The sequence below is a fragment of the Nycticebus coucang genome, chromosome 21 (genome assembly GCF_027406575.1).
Source record: "Nycticebus coucang isolate mNycCou1 chromosome 21, mNycCou1.pri, whole genome shotgun sequence".
NCBI classification, from domain to species: domain Eukaryota; kingdom Metazoa; phylum Chordata; class Mammalia; order Primates; family Lorisidae; genus Nycticebus; species Nycticebus coucang.
This window is the reverse complement of record NC_069800.1, coordinates 55,030,136-55,046,057: the sequence shown is the minus strand read 5'-3', so window position 1 is coordinate 55,046,057 and position 15,922 is coordinate 55,030,136. Positions and strand designations below refer to the sequence as shown.

Here is a 15,922-nt window from a genome sequence, read left to right as displayed (position 1 = left end):
GCTGGGACCACAGGCGCCTACCACAACGCCCGGCTATTTTTTGGTTGCAGTTTGGCCGGGGCCGGGTTTGAACCCACCACCCTCGGTATATGGGGCCGGCACCTTACCGACTGAGCCACAGGCGCCGCCCCAGACTTCCAATTTCTCAAAGTCCTTCTGCCAGTGACCACTTAAGCCTAAAATTTAACGTTTGTTACTGTCAAAACCCCCCAAAAACTTGAAATATAAAATGGAAATATTAGATTGCTTGACATTTCTAATGCAAGTCTACAAAAATGTGCAAGAAAATCATTCATGTGCCTGCAATGTAAACAAAGACATCAGTAACTTTTACGAGAACTTGCTTAACCTGGGCAGAAAGAGGTTCCAGTTTAACTATGTGACATACAAACGATTCCAGTGTAAGAAAACTGTGACTTGTGCCTCAGAAGTTTTAGATATTCTGATTCTTAATTTGCTAAAAACCAATTCTACAGAATTCCATAGCCACAACCGAGCCAATGCCGCCTAGCTCTCCAAGAACCCTTTGCTGGGCGTACCCACTGTGGTAGCTACTCCTAGACCTCAAGGTTCTAAGGTGCCATGGATTGAAAAGTTCGAAGTAACCTCTGATCTGTAGGGAAGACTGACCCTGTGAAAGAGATGAAACGTCCACACTATCAGAAGTACTCACAGGCAGAGCGTTTCTCTCTTAGGTAACCACTTATCAAAACGGTCTGTATGCATGTCCTCTTTCCCCTTGTTAAAAAAAAAGAAGAGAAAAACTAGCCTGAGTTTAAATGATTTAGAAATTAGAATTTTATGGAGTCCAGGAGGGGACAAGGGAGAAACTTAAAGCAATTCTTCATTTATATAATAGTATATCAGCACCGAAAATCTGTTCTTCTGATTTTCTTAGATACATATTTTAAGGTTTTTATTGCTGATTACAGATTTAAAACTATGAAATGTGCATTGCTTGGCAAGTTACACAAGTTAATTCTTCACTTACTCACATTACTAATAAAAACTCAGACAAAAAAAGACAAAGGACAAGAGAAACACGAATAGCAACAGCTTCAAAACAGAAGGATTTAGTAAATAGAAATCTCCATAGTGAGTGTGCATCAAAAATTTAAAATTAACCAAACCGTGCAAATACTCAAATCAAGGTCATACACTGAATTTTTAATACTTGTCCCTTGATATTGCAAGCTGGAAAAGTCACCCACTTATGTTTATGATTACACAAACCACTTAACTGCCTTACGTTCAGCTTAAAGCAACATTTAATACCTTTTACAAGATGGGATTTGTGGAAAGTTCAAAAGGAAAAACTTGCTTTGTTTTAATGCAGCTGTGCTCAGAAGTTTACATGATTTCCTAGGAAACCGTCTGGACTTAGCCAATGAGAAAAATGCAGTTCAAAGCAATGTTACGCTGGCTGCCTGAAGGTACCCTTGGAGATATTGGAGCGCTTCTGCATTGAGGCTGGTGCTCACCATTGACGGAACCTACAAGAGAAAAGAAACATACCCCAGCTGTTGGAGACCCTGATGCACCAACACAAAGCCCACTGTCTATGGGAGAGGGGTCATGGCTCTGGCAGGAGCAGCCAGTCATTCCATCATCACTGTCAAAAGGATTCCCAAGAAACTCGACTGCCCTTATTCCTTTAAAAATACACAGGTCTGAAATGTAGATCCACGAGGAATTATTGTTAGGTGCGATAGTGGCATTTTACTCAGGTTAAAAAAGTCGAAGGAAGTCTAAGGCCTGCTCAGTACAAAAGTAAAAAGGGGAAACCAATGAAACAAGAAAGACAAAATGCTAGTAATTACTGAAGCTGGGTACATGAGCGTTTGTTATCCTTACCTGTTCCCCATAATAAAATTAAAAATATAGGCTCCGTGCCCGTAGCGCAATGGTTAACAGCGCCAGCCACATACACTGAACATGGGGAGTTCGAGCCCAGCCTAGGACACCTAAACAATGACAAGAAAATAGCCAGCATTGTGGCGGGCGCCCATAGTCCCAGCTACTTAGGAAGCTGAGGCAAGAGAATTGCTTAAGCAATTGGACTTGGAGGTTGCTGTGAACTGTGACACTACGGCACTCTACTGAGGGTGATGTATTAAGACTCTGTCTCAAAAAAAAAAAAAAAAATTAAAAATGTAAATTTTCTCAGGTAATATACAACTCTATAAACATAATAAATGGCTATACAGTTGCATTTAGCCAGCATCTTTTACAGAGTTCTCAATATGTTGCAGGTTAAAAAAAAAAAAAAAAAAAAATCAATAGGCCAGATGTGGTGCCTTCCACCTATAATCCCAGGAGTTTTAGACCAGCCTGGGTAACATGGCAAGACCCCATCTTTATAAAAAATAGAAAAATAAGCTAGGCATGGTTGTGTGTGCCTATAGTCACAAGAAGCTAAAGCAAGAGGATCGCTTGAGCCCAGGAGCTTGAGGTTACAGTGAGCTGTGATTATGCCATTGCATCACAGCCTGGGCAAGAGAGAGACACTCTCTCTGGAAAAAAGAAAAAAAACAGAAAAACAACAGTAAGTGCTACAACATTTTAATAATAGAGCTATTTCAATCTGGAAAGTAAATATACTTTTTCCCTTGCTCCTACAATTCATTCACTGAAAATATACTTTTAGTAAATAAATACGCTTTATGTATAACTCAGTGGGATGTAGCTGAATTATGCTGACCAATGAAAAGTGTCACCAGAACAACTACTATCCTCTTGCTTTCCCACCAAAGTCTCTATTAATCACAAGAGTTTTTGGATAATATACACTTACCCTTCCTGGACAGGCAGTAGACAGTTTGTGAAGTGACTGTGCCAGGTGAATTTTGGGGTTGTTCACCATTTGACCTACAGGATCATGCTCTTTTTTCCCAGCAAATGCCAACTGTGAGAAGGCAGTCTGGTACCCTGGTGTATCTTCTATGTCAATAAAATGTTCTTCATCAGGAATGCTATCATCCTCAGGTAACTCAAAAAGGCCAATAAGAGACTGTAATAAAGGAGTCCTGGATTGGAAAAAAGCAAGAGATGTAAGATTAAGAAAATATTCCTGAGCTGGGAACCTCTCCAGCTACCCAGGAGACTGAGGCGAAGACCACTTGATGCTGCGAGTTCAAGATCAGCTTGGGCAAAAGAATGAGATTCTGTCTCTGCAAAACAAGTTCAAGTTCAATATTAGCCAGGCCTAGTGCTGTGTGCTTATAGTCTCAGCTCATCAGGATGAAGAGATTGCTTAAGGCCATTGTGGCCATGGTAATGGAACAAGATCCCGACTCTTGAAAAGAAAATACTTTGGGCTCGGCACCTGTGGCTCAAGTGGCTAAGGCATCTGCCAGGTACACCAGAGCTGGTGGGTTCAAATCCGGCCCAGGCCTGCCAAACAATGACAGCTACAACCAAAAAATAGCCAGGCACTGTGGTGGGCGCCTGTAGTCCCAAATACTGGGGAGGCAGAGGCAGTAGAATCGCTTAAGTCCAGGAGTTGGAGGTTGCTATGACACCACGGCACTATACCCAGGGCAATAACTTGAGGCTCTGTCTCAAAAAAAAGAAAAAAAGAGAGGGCGGCGCCTGTGGCTCAGTCGGTAAGGCGCGGGCCCCATATACCGAGGGTGGCGGGTTCAAACCCGGCCCCGGCCGAACTGCAACCAAAAAATAGCCGGGCGTTGTGGTGGGCGCGTGTAGTCCCAGCTACTCGCGAGGCTGAGGCAAGAGAATCGCTTAAGCCCAGGAGTTGGAGGTTGCTGTGAGCTGTGTGAGGCCACGGCACTCTACCGAGGGCCATAAAGTGAGACTCTGTCTCTACAAAAAAAAAAAAAAAAAAGAAAAGAAAATACTTTGAATATTAAAAAAAAAAAAGGCAGAAAATCCTTAGAGGAACAAAATTACAGAGTCATAGTCTCAAGAGGGACCTTATCCCCACCCACAAACCAGTCATCAATTGTTTTGGCCACAGCACCCTAACCTTGTCTTTCAGAAACTACTCCATCTCAAGCTAGCGGTGTGACCAGAGAGTCAAGACTACTGTTAGGAAAAATAAACCTCCAGTTGCCAGATTACTTTATGAAAGAGGCTGAGTGGAAGCAAAGTAAGAAAAGTGAGGCCTTCCAGATATGGATTACGGGGGCTTGGCATATCTTTTTCTGGCCTATGCAGTTCCTCCACTCAAAGACTTAAGCCAGTTTAGTTATACTTCTGTTATAAAAGATTTAGAGATCACCTAAATAAGACTCTTAAAGGGATCCATGGATCCCTAAAAAAGTTAAGAACCTGGAAAGAAGATCTTTCTAGGCCTAGAAGGATCCTTAAGTCATGTCCTGATGTTTGCTAGCAGAAAAGCCAAGATTAGAACCTAGTTCTTTTGATCCTCAAAGAGAGTAAGCTTGATTGATTCTGTAGTTAAAAGGGACAGAAACTGCAATTTCTTTCTTTCTTTATTTTTTGAGACACAGTCTCAAGCTGTCGCCCTGGGTAGAGTGCTGTAGCATCATAGCTCACAGCAACCTTCAACTCAGGTTCAAGAGATCCTCCTGCTTCAGTTTTTCTATTTTTTGAAACCGAGTCTATGTTGCCCTCAGTAGAGTACTGTGGCGTCAAATCTCACAACCTCAAACCCTTGGGCTTAGACGATTCTCTTGTCTCAGCCTCCCAAGTAGCTGGGACTACAGGTGCCCGCCACATCACCTGGCTATTTTTGTTGTTGTTACAGTTGTCATTGCTGTTTAGCTGGCCTGGGCTGGGTTCAAACCTGCCTGCTTCCATGTATGTGGCCGGCGCCCTACCCACTGAACTATAGGCGTCGAGCCAGTTTTTCTATTTTTAGTAGGGATGGGGTTCTCGATTTTGCTCAGGCTGGTCTCAAACTCATGAACTCAAGCAATCCACCCACCTCAGCCTCCCAGAGTGCTAGTAGGATTACAGGTGTGAGCCACCGTGTCCGACCTGGAAGCTGTAATTTCTAAAACCATTATAATAGAATACTTACCATAGCTTGGTATACTCTGTGTCCATCATTGGAGGACATTCCGTCAGTAATTTGGTTATGCCAACTGCACAGATCTTTTTCTCTACATTTCCAGATACTTTCTGAATTTCAGGAATAATGATTTTTTCCAAAACCATTCCAAACATTCTATTGAGGCAAAATACATTGAATATCTTTTTACATTTAAATATGTACAATTCATTGGACATCAATTTATTTTTATTCATTTATTTTTGTTTCAGATTAATTGATGTTACAAAGAATTAGGTTACAATGTGTGCATTTGTTAGGTAAAGTCCCTCTTACAATTGTCTCACCCCCAAGAGGTACATCATACACCTTAACACTGTGTCCACTAAGTGGGGGCACACCCACCCCTTTTCCTCCTCCCTCATTCCCCTACCCTCACCTAGAATTAAATCCGCTCAATATTAAATCAGATTACTCTATAAACACCAAAATGTTCAGATGTTACATACACTTTGGGACTGTATGAATATAAAAAAATTACTAAATACAAGCCTGCTTGTTTTGGTTAGCAGAGGAGACCTAGATGTGAAAACAAAAAATTCCAACAAACTTTTACCCTGTAGCCAGCTACCATCATCTCTTTTTGTTTTTTTTTTTTTCTTGAGACAGACTCACTTTGTTGCCCTCCATAGAGTGCCATGTGGCACAGCTCACAACAACCTCCAACTTCGGGGCTTAAACGATTCTCTTGCCTCAACCTCCTGAGTAGCTGGGACTACAGGCACCCGCCATAATGCCTGGCTATTTTTTGAGGCAGTTTGGCTGGGGCCAGGTTTGAACCTGCCATCTTCAGTATATGGGGCCAGCGCCCTACTCACTTAGCCACAGGCGCCGCCCTGCCATCACCTTTTGTGAATAAATGCCTCTCATACCAATGTCAGCCTACTCTTTTATTTTGAGACAGAGTCTCATTATGTCACCTTCTGTAGAGTCCTGTGCCATCACAGCTCACAGCAACCTCAAATTCTTGGACTTAAGCAATTTTCCTGCCTCAGCCTCCCAGGTGTCAGCCTATTCTTAAATAGAATTTTATAACTTTTCTTGGAGGGGTGGGAGCTTGTATGCTTTTAAAAGAAGACATTAGTGTGGCTCAAGCAGCTAAGGCACCAGCCATATACACCTGAGCTGGCGGGGTTGAATCCAGCCTGGGCTCAACAAACAATGATGGCTGCAACAAAAAATAGTCGGTTGTTGTGGAGGGCGCCTGTAGTCCCAGCTACTTGAGAGGCAGAGGCAGGAGACTTGCTTAAGCCCAGGAGTGAGCTGTGATGCCAGTCTACCAAGGGTGACAGCTTGAGGCTGTCTTTTAGAAAAAAAGAAAGAAAAAATGCCAGGCATTACTGTGAGCTATGATGCCACGCACTCTACTGAGGGTGACAAAGTGAGACTGTCCCCCCAACCCCCGCAAAAAAGAAGAAATATTAGAAAACAGAGATAGTTAAGAACAAAGAGGGGAAAAAAATAATCATTCATCATCCCATCATTCTTTAATTTATCTCTAAGTATATAATTGCTAATTTGTCTGTTTAAAAATGATTTTAGCTGGCCAGGTGCAGGTGAATTGCTTGAGCTCAGAAGTTTAAGACCAGCCTGAGCAAGAGTGAGACCCCTGTCTCTACTAAAAATAGAAAAAATCTAGCCAGGGGTGGCAGACACCTATAGTCCCAGCTACTCAAGAGGCTGAGGCAAGAGGAGCTCTTCAGCCCAAGAGTTTGAGGTTGCTGTGAGCTATGAATCCATAGCACTCTACCTAGGACAACAAAGTGAGACTGTCTCAAAGAAAAAAATATTTGGTTACTCATTCCACGTTGCTACAAACATCCTAGAATTGAAGTCTCTCAATTCTAAATGATGCAAAATCCTTAGTTTATGCTTTAATAAATAAATTCTTTGAAGTGAAAACAATAGATCAAAGAGTATAGTCACACACTGAATAAGGGGACCTATGTTTTGCTCTCTAGAAAGATTGTGCCAATTTAGGCTCTCATGTACAGTGCATTAACACTGATTTCGTCACAATTCTGTATTGCTGGGAATATTTTTCAGGTTAATACACTTTTTAGCCAATCTAGAATTTTTCATATATAATTTGGGTATAGGGGTCTAACTTTCCCCAATTTTTCTCCTTTGAGCTGTCCTTTTATCATTTCTTTTTTGAGACAGAGCCTCAAGCTGTCGCCCTGGGTGGAGAGCTGTGGCATCATAGCTCACAGCAACCTCAAACTCCTGGGCTCAAGCGAGTCTCCTGTCTCCGCCTCCCAAGTAGCTGGGACTACAGGCACCAGTCACAATGCCCGGCTACTTTTTGGTTGCAGCCCTCATTGTTGTTTGGCGGGTCAAGGCTGGATTCGAACCTGCCAGCTCAGGTGTATATGGCTGGTGCCTTAGCCGCTTGAGCCACAGGTGCTGAGCCTTTTTTTTTTTTTTTTGAGACAGAGTCTCATTATGTCACCCTCAGTAAAGTACCATGATGTCACAGCAACCTCAAACTCTCGGGCTTAAGCGATTCTCTTGCCTCCGCCTCCCAAGAGCTGAGGAGCTGAGACTATAGGTATCCGCCATATCGCCCGGCAATTTTTTTGTTGTAGTTGTCATTGTTGTTTAGCAGGCCATGTATGTGGCCGGTCCCCTAACCCCTACTGAGCTGCAGGCACCAAGCCCTCTTACCATTTCTTGATAATCCTTCCATTTCCCTACTAATGAGAAATGCCTACTAATTGCATTCTTTATAGATACACACCAAGTAAGTCAAAAGCAAATTTTTATTTGTTCCCAAACATTTCTTATTTTCAAATTAGGCTGTCAATCTTAATAAAGGCAGGCTCCTGGAGTTTCCCACGATCGAACACAGCAAAGAACACCGAGTAAAGTCCAGGAATCAGGAAAATGATTATAGGGTTTTTTTCTTCACAACCCAAAACCTAAGAATATTTTAAAAATGACAGATACTATCCCTGTACCAAGAACTACAAAATTATCTTTAAAACAGAGATACTGATTCACACTAAAAATGGACATTTTCTTCCTTTTAAAAATAAAAACACCCAGCTACTCGGGAGGCTGAGGCAAGAGAATCGCTTGGGCCCAGGAGTTGGAGGTTGATGTGAGCTGTGTGATGCCACGGCACTCTACCGAGGGCCATAAAGTGAGACTCTGTCTCTACAAAAAAATAAATAAATAAATAAATTAAATAAAAACAACAAACTTACTTTGGTTGTATACCATCAAATATTTCCTGTAGTGCTAGTGCCCCATATTTTATGCAATACAAATTAATAAAGACCAAGAAACCTGTTGAAAGATACAGAATATTAGTACAGTAGTAGTCACTGCGCTAAACAGATAATGTAGTGGAAGTCTGCCCAATATAACCTGTGTACAATCATTAAAACCCAATAACTTTGGCATCAATTATTTGCCTTCTAATACAACTTAACATAGAAAATTTCTGTCTTTGTATTATAGCCCTTTACATGCCATCTTCTGATTTCTATTGAAAAAATACTTTACTATCTAAACTAACATAAACCAACGTTTGAAACGCTATAGAACTGAAACGAATTTAATGTTTGGAGAACACAAACCTTTTTTTTGGAGACAGAGTCTCACTATGTCGCCCTCAGTAGAGTGCTATGGCGTCACAGCTCACAGCAATCTCAAACTCTTGGGCTTACGTGATTCTTTGTAGTGATTTCCAAGTAGCTGGACTACAGGTGCCCGCTACAATGCCTGGCTATTTTTGGTCGCAGTTGTCATTGTTGTTTTAGCAAGCACGGGCCAGGCTCGAACCCACCAGCTTTGGTGTCCCACGTCCCACTCACTGAGCTACGGGCACCAAGCCAGACAACACAAATATTTTAAAACTTTTTCAATATGTATAAAGTTTAAAAATGATAATAAGTTTATCTGCAACCACAAAGTCTAATGGTTTTAGCTACTTTTCTTATTTCTGTAGAACACCCAAATGATTTTTACTTACTCTTGATAAACTTTGTTGTTTTGGAATTCTGAAGTCTTTGAAATAGTAGAATGAAGATTTGTTTCCTATACTGGTCAACTGATTCACTAAAGAATTGAATAAAAGCAACAATATAAATTCACCATTTTTCTGACTACCTATCAAATTTTTTGATTAAATGTGCAACTTAAAATTGTACTCACGGAGGCATGTGCTCTATTATGCTGTTTAGAAGATAAAAACCTTGGTGGTCATTTGCCTTGGATGCAATCAGCTTTTGAAAGACACCCAGTAACCCAGGCTATAATAAATTATATCAAATAACAAGAAGTTAACAGGAAGGCCAGGATTAATTATTCTAAAAGTTAAACAGGCAATATATACATCTTGAAAAGAAGTCCATATTTTAAGAACCTAATTACCCTTTTGCTTCAGTTTTTTTTTTTTTTTTTTTGAGACAGAGTCTTACTATGTCGCCCTCAGTAGAGTGCTATGGCGTCACAGCTCACAGCAATCTCAAACTCTTGGACTTAAGTGATTCTCTGTCTCAGCCTCCCAGTAGCTGGGACTATAGGCGCCCACCATTCTCTTCAGTTTGTATTTCTGAAACACAGAGGAAAAACATCCCACCAGAATACATTAAATTCTCAAACTCAATCTATTTGGTTCCTTTTAAAAAATTTTGTACCTAAAGGATATCTATTTCTAATAAAACATACCTTACCCCTTACCATTTTCTGCTAATCACTTCCCTTTTAAATTATTTTAAAAAAGAAATTTTTAAAACCTGCAACTCCTAGTTTCTCCAAGCTACTTTAGAAAATTACAGTTCCATCAAAAATCAATCTGACTCACAATTTTGTCAGCTGCAGCACTTGCTATCGTATTTGAACCACGTTCTAAGAATGCCTGAAGAAGCCTCACTAGAGCAGGAATATTTCCTGTTCTTTCCCAAAGCACTGGCTGAAGGAGATGAGGAAATAAGGCCATGTAAGAAGACGGGATATCATTTTTGTGTGTTTCCAGAAGTAAAGACATCACTTGAAAGACATATGGAATAAATTCTGTTGATAAAAGTAAAAACAGAGCTGTCAGCTTTGGAAGAAATAATGGCTTTGACATGAAAGGCACAGATCTCGTAGACAGGCTGCATTATATAAGTAATTTCCTTTAACCTACCTTGTACATCGTTTTGTAAAATTTCAGTGAATACCAAAAACAAAGCCTCCTCAAAATTTACAACAGCAGCAGGGTTAGCTTTGCAAGTTATTCTTATGGATAAACATATTGCTTCAAACATGTAGTGATTAAAGTGAGGTTTGCTTGGGTTCTGAAATTATAAAAAAAGTTAATAATCCAAGTGAGTGTTAAATATCAACTAAAACAAAACACACCTAATCGTTCTAAAACACATTTAAAATAGATGCTATTTTTTGAAAACAACATTGAGGACAAAAAACACCAGGCTGGGTATAGTGACTCCCATCTATAATCCAAGTACTCAGGGAGGTTGAGGCAGGAGGATGGCTTGAGCTCAGAAATTCAAGACCAGCCTGAGTAAGAGCAAGACCCTGTCTCTACTAAAAATAGGAAAATCAGCCCAGCATCATGGTGTGTGTTTGAAGTCCTAGCTACTCAGAAGGAGCAGGCAGGAAGGTTGCTTGAGGCCAGTGAGCTGTGAAGACACCATTGCCCTCCTGGGTGACAAAGCAAGGCTCTGTCTCCTAAAAGAATAAGAAAAAAAAAAAGAAAAGAAAAGAAACCCAATTAACACTAAACTGTTGTTTATTTGGATTTAGAAAAAGGGCTAAAAGTCTTATAGCCCACTGTTAAAAAATATTCACTCTGTTCTCCAAGGTCCCTCTAATACTTCTTACAATTTTATCTTGTTTTCATAGATATGAATAGCATTTAAAGAAGAATTCTGTCTGCCTTAAACTGATTTTCTAAAATTTAGTATTGATACTTAAATATAAATCAAAGTCTCTAAAATTTTTGATCAAACATAAAATTTTTGAGAAATCAAAGTAAGGGAAAAAAAAGATTTTAATCATCATTTTATAGAAGTCCAAGTAGCCTCTTCTTTTTCTTTTATGAGACACATTCTTTTTTTTTTTGGCCAGGGCTGGGTTTGAACCCACCACCTCCGGCATATGGGACTGGCGCCCTACTCCTTGAGCCATAGGCACCACCCATGAGACACATTCTTTATCTCTCAGCCTGGAACGCAGTGGTGTGAACACAGCTCGCTCACTGTAAACTCCAACTCCTGGGAGACTCAACTGATCCTACTACCCCAACCTCCTGAGTAGTAGCCAGGAAACAGGCACACATCACCGTGCCTAATTTTTTTGTGTGCAGAGGTAGGGAGGGTTTACTATGTTTCCCAGGGTGGTCCTAAATTTAAACCCAGGCTCAAACAATCCTTCTGCCATGGCATTCCAAAGTGCTGGGATTAAAGATATAAACCACTGCACCTGGCCCAAACTGCCTCTTCTATATTTATTTAGTGCGAAGCCTCCTTTCTCCATGTAAGAACATTTTGGATCATCTCCACTTCCTTAATTTTCTAAGAACACGTTGCCCTTTGTAATGCCAATAAAACACATTAAAGCTTCTGAGCCTAAACTTAAAGGTGACCACTATTACATCTCCATTGTAATTCAAACCTGCACTTTTAGCAAAGTACATTAACTGATGTCAGAAAAAATTCAGACTCTAAGGCTGTACTGAGTGCCAGAGTTCTAGGGCCCAAACAGAGTAAATTAACAAGCAACCCCACTTTCAAGATTGGCTGTTACCTTACTGACAGCTAATAGCTTCTGTGTGAGCTGAGTGATAAGAGTAGGGATGTAGGGGATTATGGCTTCTTGTAGGAGGGAAAAACTTCTCATGATTGCTGTAAAATATAAAAAAGCAAAACCAAACAGATTTTAGTAAAATTGCAACAAAGACTCCCCCGTGCAATTAGGGAGTAAAAACAGTCTATTAATTTACCAACTATAATTTTAAGACACTTAAGACAACCCCCAGATAGCGCTCTAAATATAAAAGTATCTAAATTTCTCTTCATTTTCAAATCAGGACAGAGTTGGCAATAAAATTTACCCTGGAAATACCGAGTATTTCTAGAAGGCCTAAAACTTTAAAAAAATAATTAAAGTTGAGGGCGGCGCCTGTGGCTCAGCAGGTAGTGCGCCGGCCCCATATGCAGAGGGTGGTGGGGTTCAAACCCGGCCGCGGCCAAACTGCAACAAAAAAAAAAAGCCGGGCGTTGTGGCGGGCGCCTGTAGTACCAGCTACTTGGGAGGCTGAGTCAAGAGAATCGTCTAAGCCCAAGGATTTGGAGGTTGCTGTGAGCTGTGTGACGCCACGGCACTCTACCGAGGGCAATAAGGTGAGACTCTGTCTCTACAAAAAAAAAAAAAAATTAAAGTGATTAAAGAAGCAGATAAAGAGGAGGAAGAATAAACTGTGAATTGACATCAGCAGGGCAGTCACATGTGAGAGAACTAGCCCCAGCCTAAGGGAAACACAAGCTCAACCTCCAGGAAAAGGAAATACAAGGCCACCTACCCATGTCTTTCAAAAAGAGAGATTAGGAACCTAAGAAAATTCTAAAAATATATATAAAGACATAGAGTCCATATTATAAAAATAGTGCTCATTAATAGATATCTAAAAATATTTGGCATGGGAAACATAATTTTAAGCCAAAAATGTATGATCACTTTGTTTCCACAAATAACATTTCTAAAGTACATGCTTACTAAGCAGAGTACCTACTATATACCAGACATAGTAGATAGAAAATTATCCACTCTTGCCTCTTAAACTTTGCACATTATGTTTCTTCCATCTGAGCCAAAGACTCATTCACCTGTCAACAAACCTGCTACCTATCCCTCACATCCTAGCTAAGCCTTTCTCTGACCTAGGTTAAGAAGGTTAGAGAGGATGGACTAGTGTTCTTCCTCTGGGCTACCACAGAATCCTTTCAATCATTCATACAACAGTATTTACTGACCAAGATTAAATACTGCATACTGTTAAATGCCCTAGACACAGTTTTGAAGACCACAGACCAGTCAGTTGCTCTCATATAAGGCAACATTGAGCAACAGTAATTATGAATCATTGTTGGGAGAATTAGTGTTGACAATACACACAAATACACACCTAGACACAAATGTATATACCTCATGTTCCTAGCCTGAGCTGGAATGATTCAGGAAGTTTCTTCGAAAGCGTTTCTCATGAAAACACTTTGTGCTAGGCTTTTGGGATACAACAGTGAAAAAGACTGAGATTGTCCTACAGCTAGAGACAGCACCAGGACACCCTTCTATGTAGCACCTGGCTGTGTCCTTGACTTGGCAGTATATATAAGACACGGTCTGTGTGGAGTCTATGTGTCCACGCTTCACCAAGACCGAGCTGAGCATGTGGTCAATAAACGTTGCATGGTCTCATCTTTGCCCTATAGAAACTCAATCTAGGAAAAGAAATGAGGGGCTTACTACGTTTTCTATAACAAGGCGTTCTATATCAAATTAAGGTAAAAATTTTCTGAAAACACTGTTACTAGTAAACAAAGTAATATTTTTCATTTAAAGATATCTAAACCTACCTATTTCTTGGCAAACATTATCTGGTTCACAGACTACATAACCTGAAGTGTAACTCATAGAGTGCTTACCTTTGTAATCTAAGATTAAATATTTAAGTCTATACACCAGGGAAATGGCATACCTTTCATAATATATTCGTTTTCTGAAGAGCCAGGAAGTGTGAGAGCTTTGAAAAGGTTTGTTAGCAGAATCTCAACAAACGGTGCGATTTCTGTAGCTGTAAAGCTATAGATGAAAAACAGCTTTCAGTCACTACAAAGTCTGGAGTTTAGTCACCGTGGAATCCCTTGGCAACTACTAACTCACACTTCTCAGCATAAAACTGAGTCATCTCCCACAACTGACAATTGATGGAGCTTAGGAAATCAGTTTTGTTTATGTCCTCATACTAAACTCTTAAGAAGGCAAATCTGGGACCAGACACAATTGAACCAAAAACCAGGTAAACTCAACATTATCTAAAGTTGCAATGGTGACATTTGGTTCATGTTTAACAAACCATCAAGCAATCTGTTAGAGGTGGAATAGATTCAGAACTGTTTAAATGCTTTATGAATTTTGGGCCTGAAGACAGGTACTGCTTAACTCATCTCAGAGGATGTTATTTCAACTTTGAACTGCTCACTGAGAGTATCGAGTATCTATCTATACTTCAAGTTCTTGATGAAGAAAAGAACCTAGAACTGTTCTCCATTATCTTAGCCAAAGCTTAGTTCCAAGAAATAACAATAATGAAATGGCTTGAAAGACATGCAGATCATCCATTCTTCTGCATCCTTGGATCAGGCCAGAGGAGCTACTTTATTGGCCCCTAGAGAATTACTTTTCACTAAATTGTGTTGTATCTCAGAACTAAGTGAGATTATGAAAATAGTCACATGAAAATAACTGTCACATGATTTTGCTGAGAATTCTGCTACTACATAATATTCCTTTAAAGAAGACCCACTGTTTTAATTTTAATCTCATGGACACTGAAAATTTTGATTCCCCAAGTCTCCCTTTTTGCCGTGGCTGCTAGGAGACTAAGTAAAATTTAGAGTTTTTTAAATTAATGTTCAGGATCTTTTGACACATATTTCTGTTTATTAACTCTATCTCAGTTATTTTCCTCTACTCAATACTTTACATAATTTATCTATTTTGGTAAATCCTTTAGGAATGAGGTGGTATAATTAAATAGAAAGTACATACTTGTTTTTCTAACTAAGAAGGAAATTATAAAAATTCTTAGAGATATTTTGGTTCCATCCCAAGCTAGAAAAATATAAACTGCGTAGAAACAAATACTTACAGTGTGGCATTGTTAGGCCCTCTCATAGTAAAGAGCCTTTCAAGAGCATGTGCTGCGTAAGTATGAACAACAATACTTTCCGCCTGGAGATGATTAATCAAGAGAGGTATAGAGACTAACAAATGTTCTTTTGGTACCTGAAAAATACAATAATATATGTGTTCTAAATCCAATGACAACACATCTGAGTAAGACAACTGGAAGAGCTTACCGATTTAAAAAATAATTTTTGTAGCTCTATTATAATGAAAAGATTATTGTCGCAAAATAAAAACTTATACCTCCACATAATGATTTAATTTCCATTCATTTTCCAATTCTTTTTCTGAGCACAAAACTATGATACAGGTAAAATCTTACAGATAAAAGAACACATCATAAAGTACTATCACGGAGAAGCAGATAATTTTTTTTTTTTTTTAACAGAGCCTCAAGCTGTCACCCTGGTTAGAGTGCCTTGGCATCACAGCTCACAGCAACCTCAAACTTCTGGCCTCAAGCAATTTTCCTGCCTCAGCCTCCCAAGTAGCTGGGACTACAGGTGCCTGCCACAATGCCTGGCTTTTTTTTTTTTTTTTTGGTTGCAGCCATCGTTTTTTGGTGGGCCCCGGCTGGATTTGAAACCGCCAGCTCAGGTGTATGTGGCTGGCGCCAAGCCAGCAGATAAATCTTAAGAATTACATTTTTTCACTAGTAGACATTTCTTGTAAAAGTTATTTAAACTCTTTGTGCCTCATTCTCCCCTTTCTCATAAAAGGGGACAAAAATAAGAAGAACGATTTTCATTAAAAACCTATAAAAGACACTGGAATTGGCATAAATGTATTTATGATCTATGTACAAAAGACTTAATTAAAAAAAAAATTCTGGGGCAAACTTGGGAAAAAAACAACAACAACAAAAATAACCTATAAAAGGCCAGGTATGGTGGCTCATGCCTATAACCCCAGCACTTTGGGAGCCCAAGTCAGGAAGATCGTTTGAGGTCAGGAGCTTGAGATTAG

The 15,922-nt window shown here is 39.8% G+C and overlaps 1 protein-coding gene across 1 annotated transcript in view; it reads right to left on the bottom strand.

Annotated features, from left to right (window-relative positions):
* Positions 1-1,250: 1,250 nt before the first annotated feature.
* Positions 1,251-15,922, bottom strand: part of CSE1L (chromosome segregation 1 like) — a 43,818-nt gene continuing 29,146 nt past the window's right edge. Inside the window, exons 15-25 of the mRNA XM_053574526.1 lie at positions 14,919-15,055; positions 13,746-13,849; positions 11,795-11,892; positions 10,173-10,323; positions 9,849-10,057; positions 9,197-9,294; positions 9,015-9,100; positions 8,245-8,326; positions 5,006-5,152; positions 2,795-3,026; positions 1,251-1,493 (exon numbers count right to left, since the gene is read on the bottom strand). Coding sequence (XP_053430501.1) covers positions 1,404-1,493; positions 2,795-3,026; positions 5,006-5,152; positions 8,245-8,326; positions 9,015-9,100; positions 9,197-9,294; positions 9,849-10,057; positions 10,173-10,323; positions 11,795-11,892; positions 13,746-13,849; positions 14,919-15,055 — 1,434 coding nt within the window. The 3' untranslated portion in view covers positions 1,251-1,403. The remainder of the gene's footprint in view (positions 1,494-2,794; positions 3,027-5,005; positions 5,153-8,244; positions 8,327-9,014; positions 9,101-9,196; positions 9,295-9,848; positions 10,058-10,172; positions 10,324-11,794; positions 11,893-13,745; positions 13,850-14,918; positions 15,056-15,922) is intronic.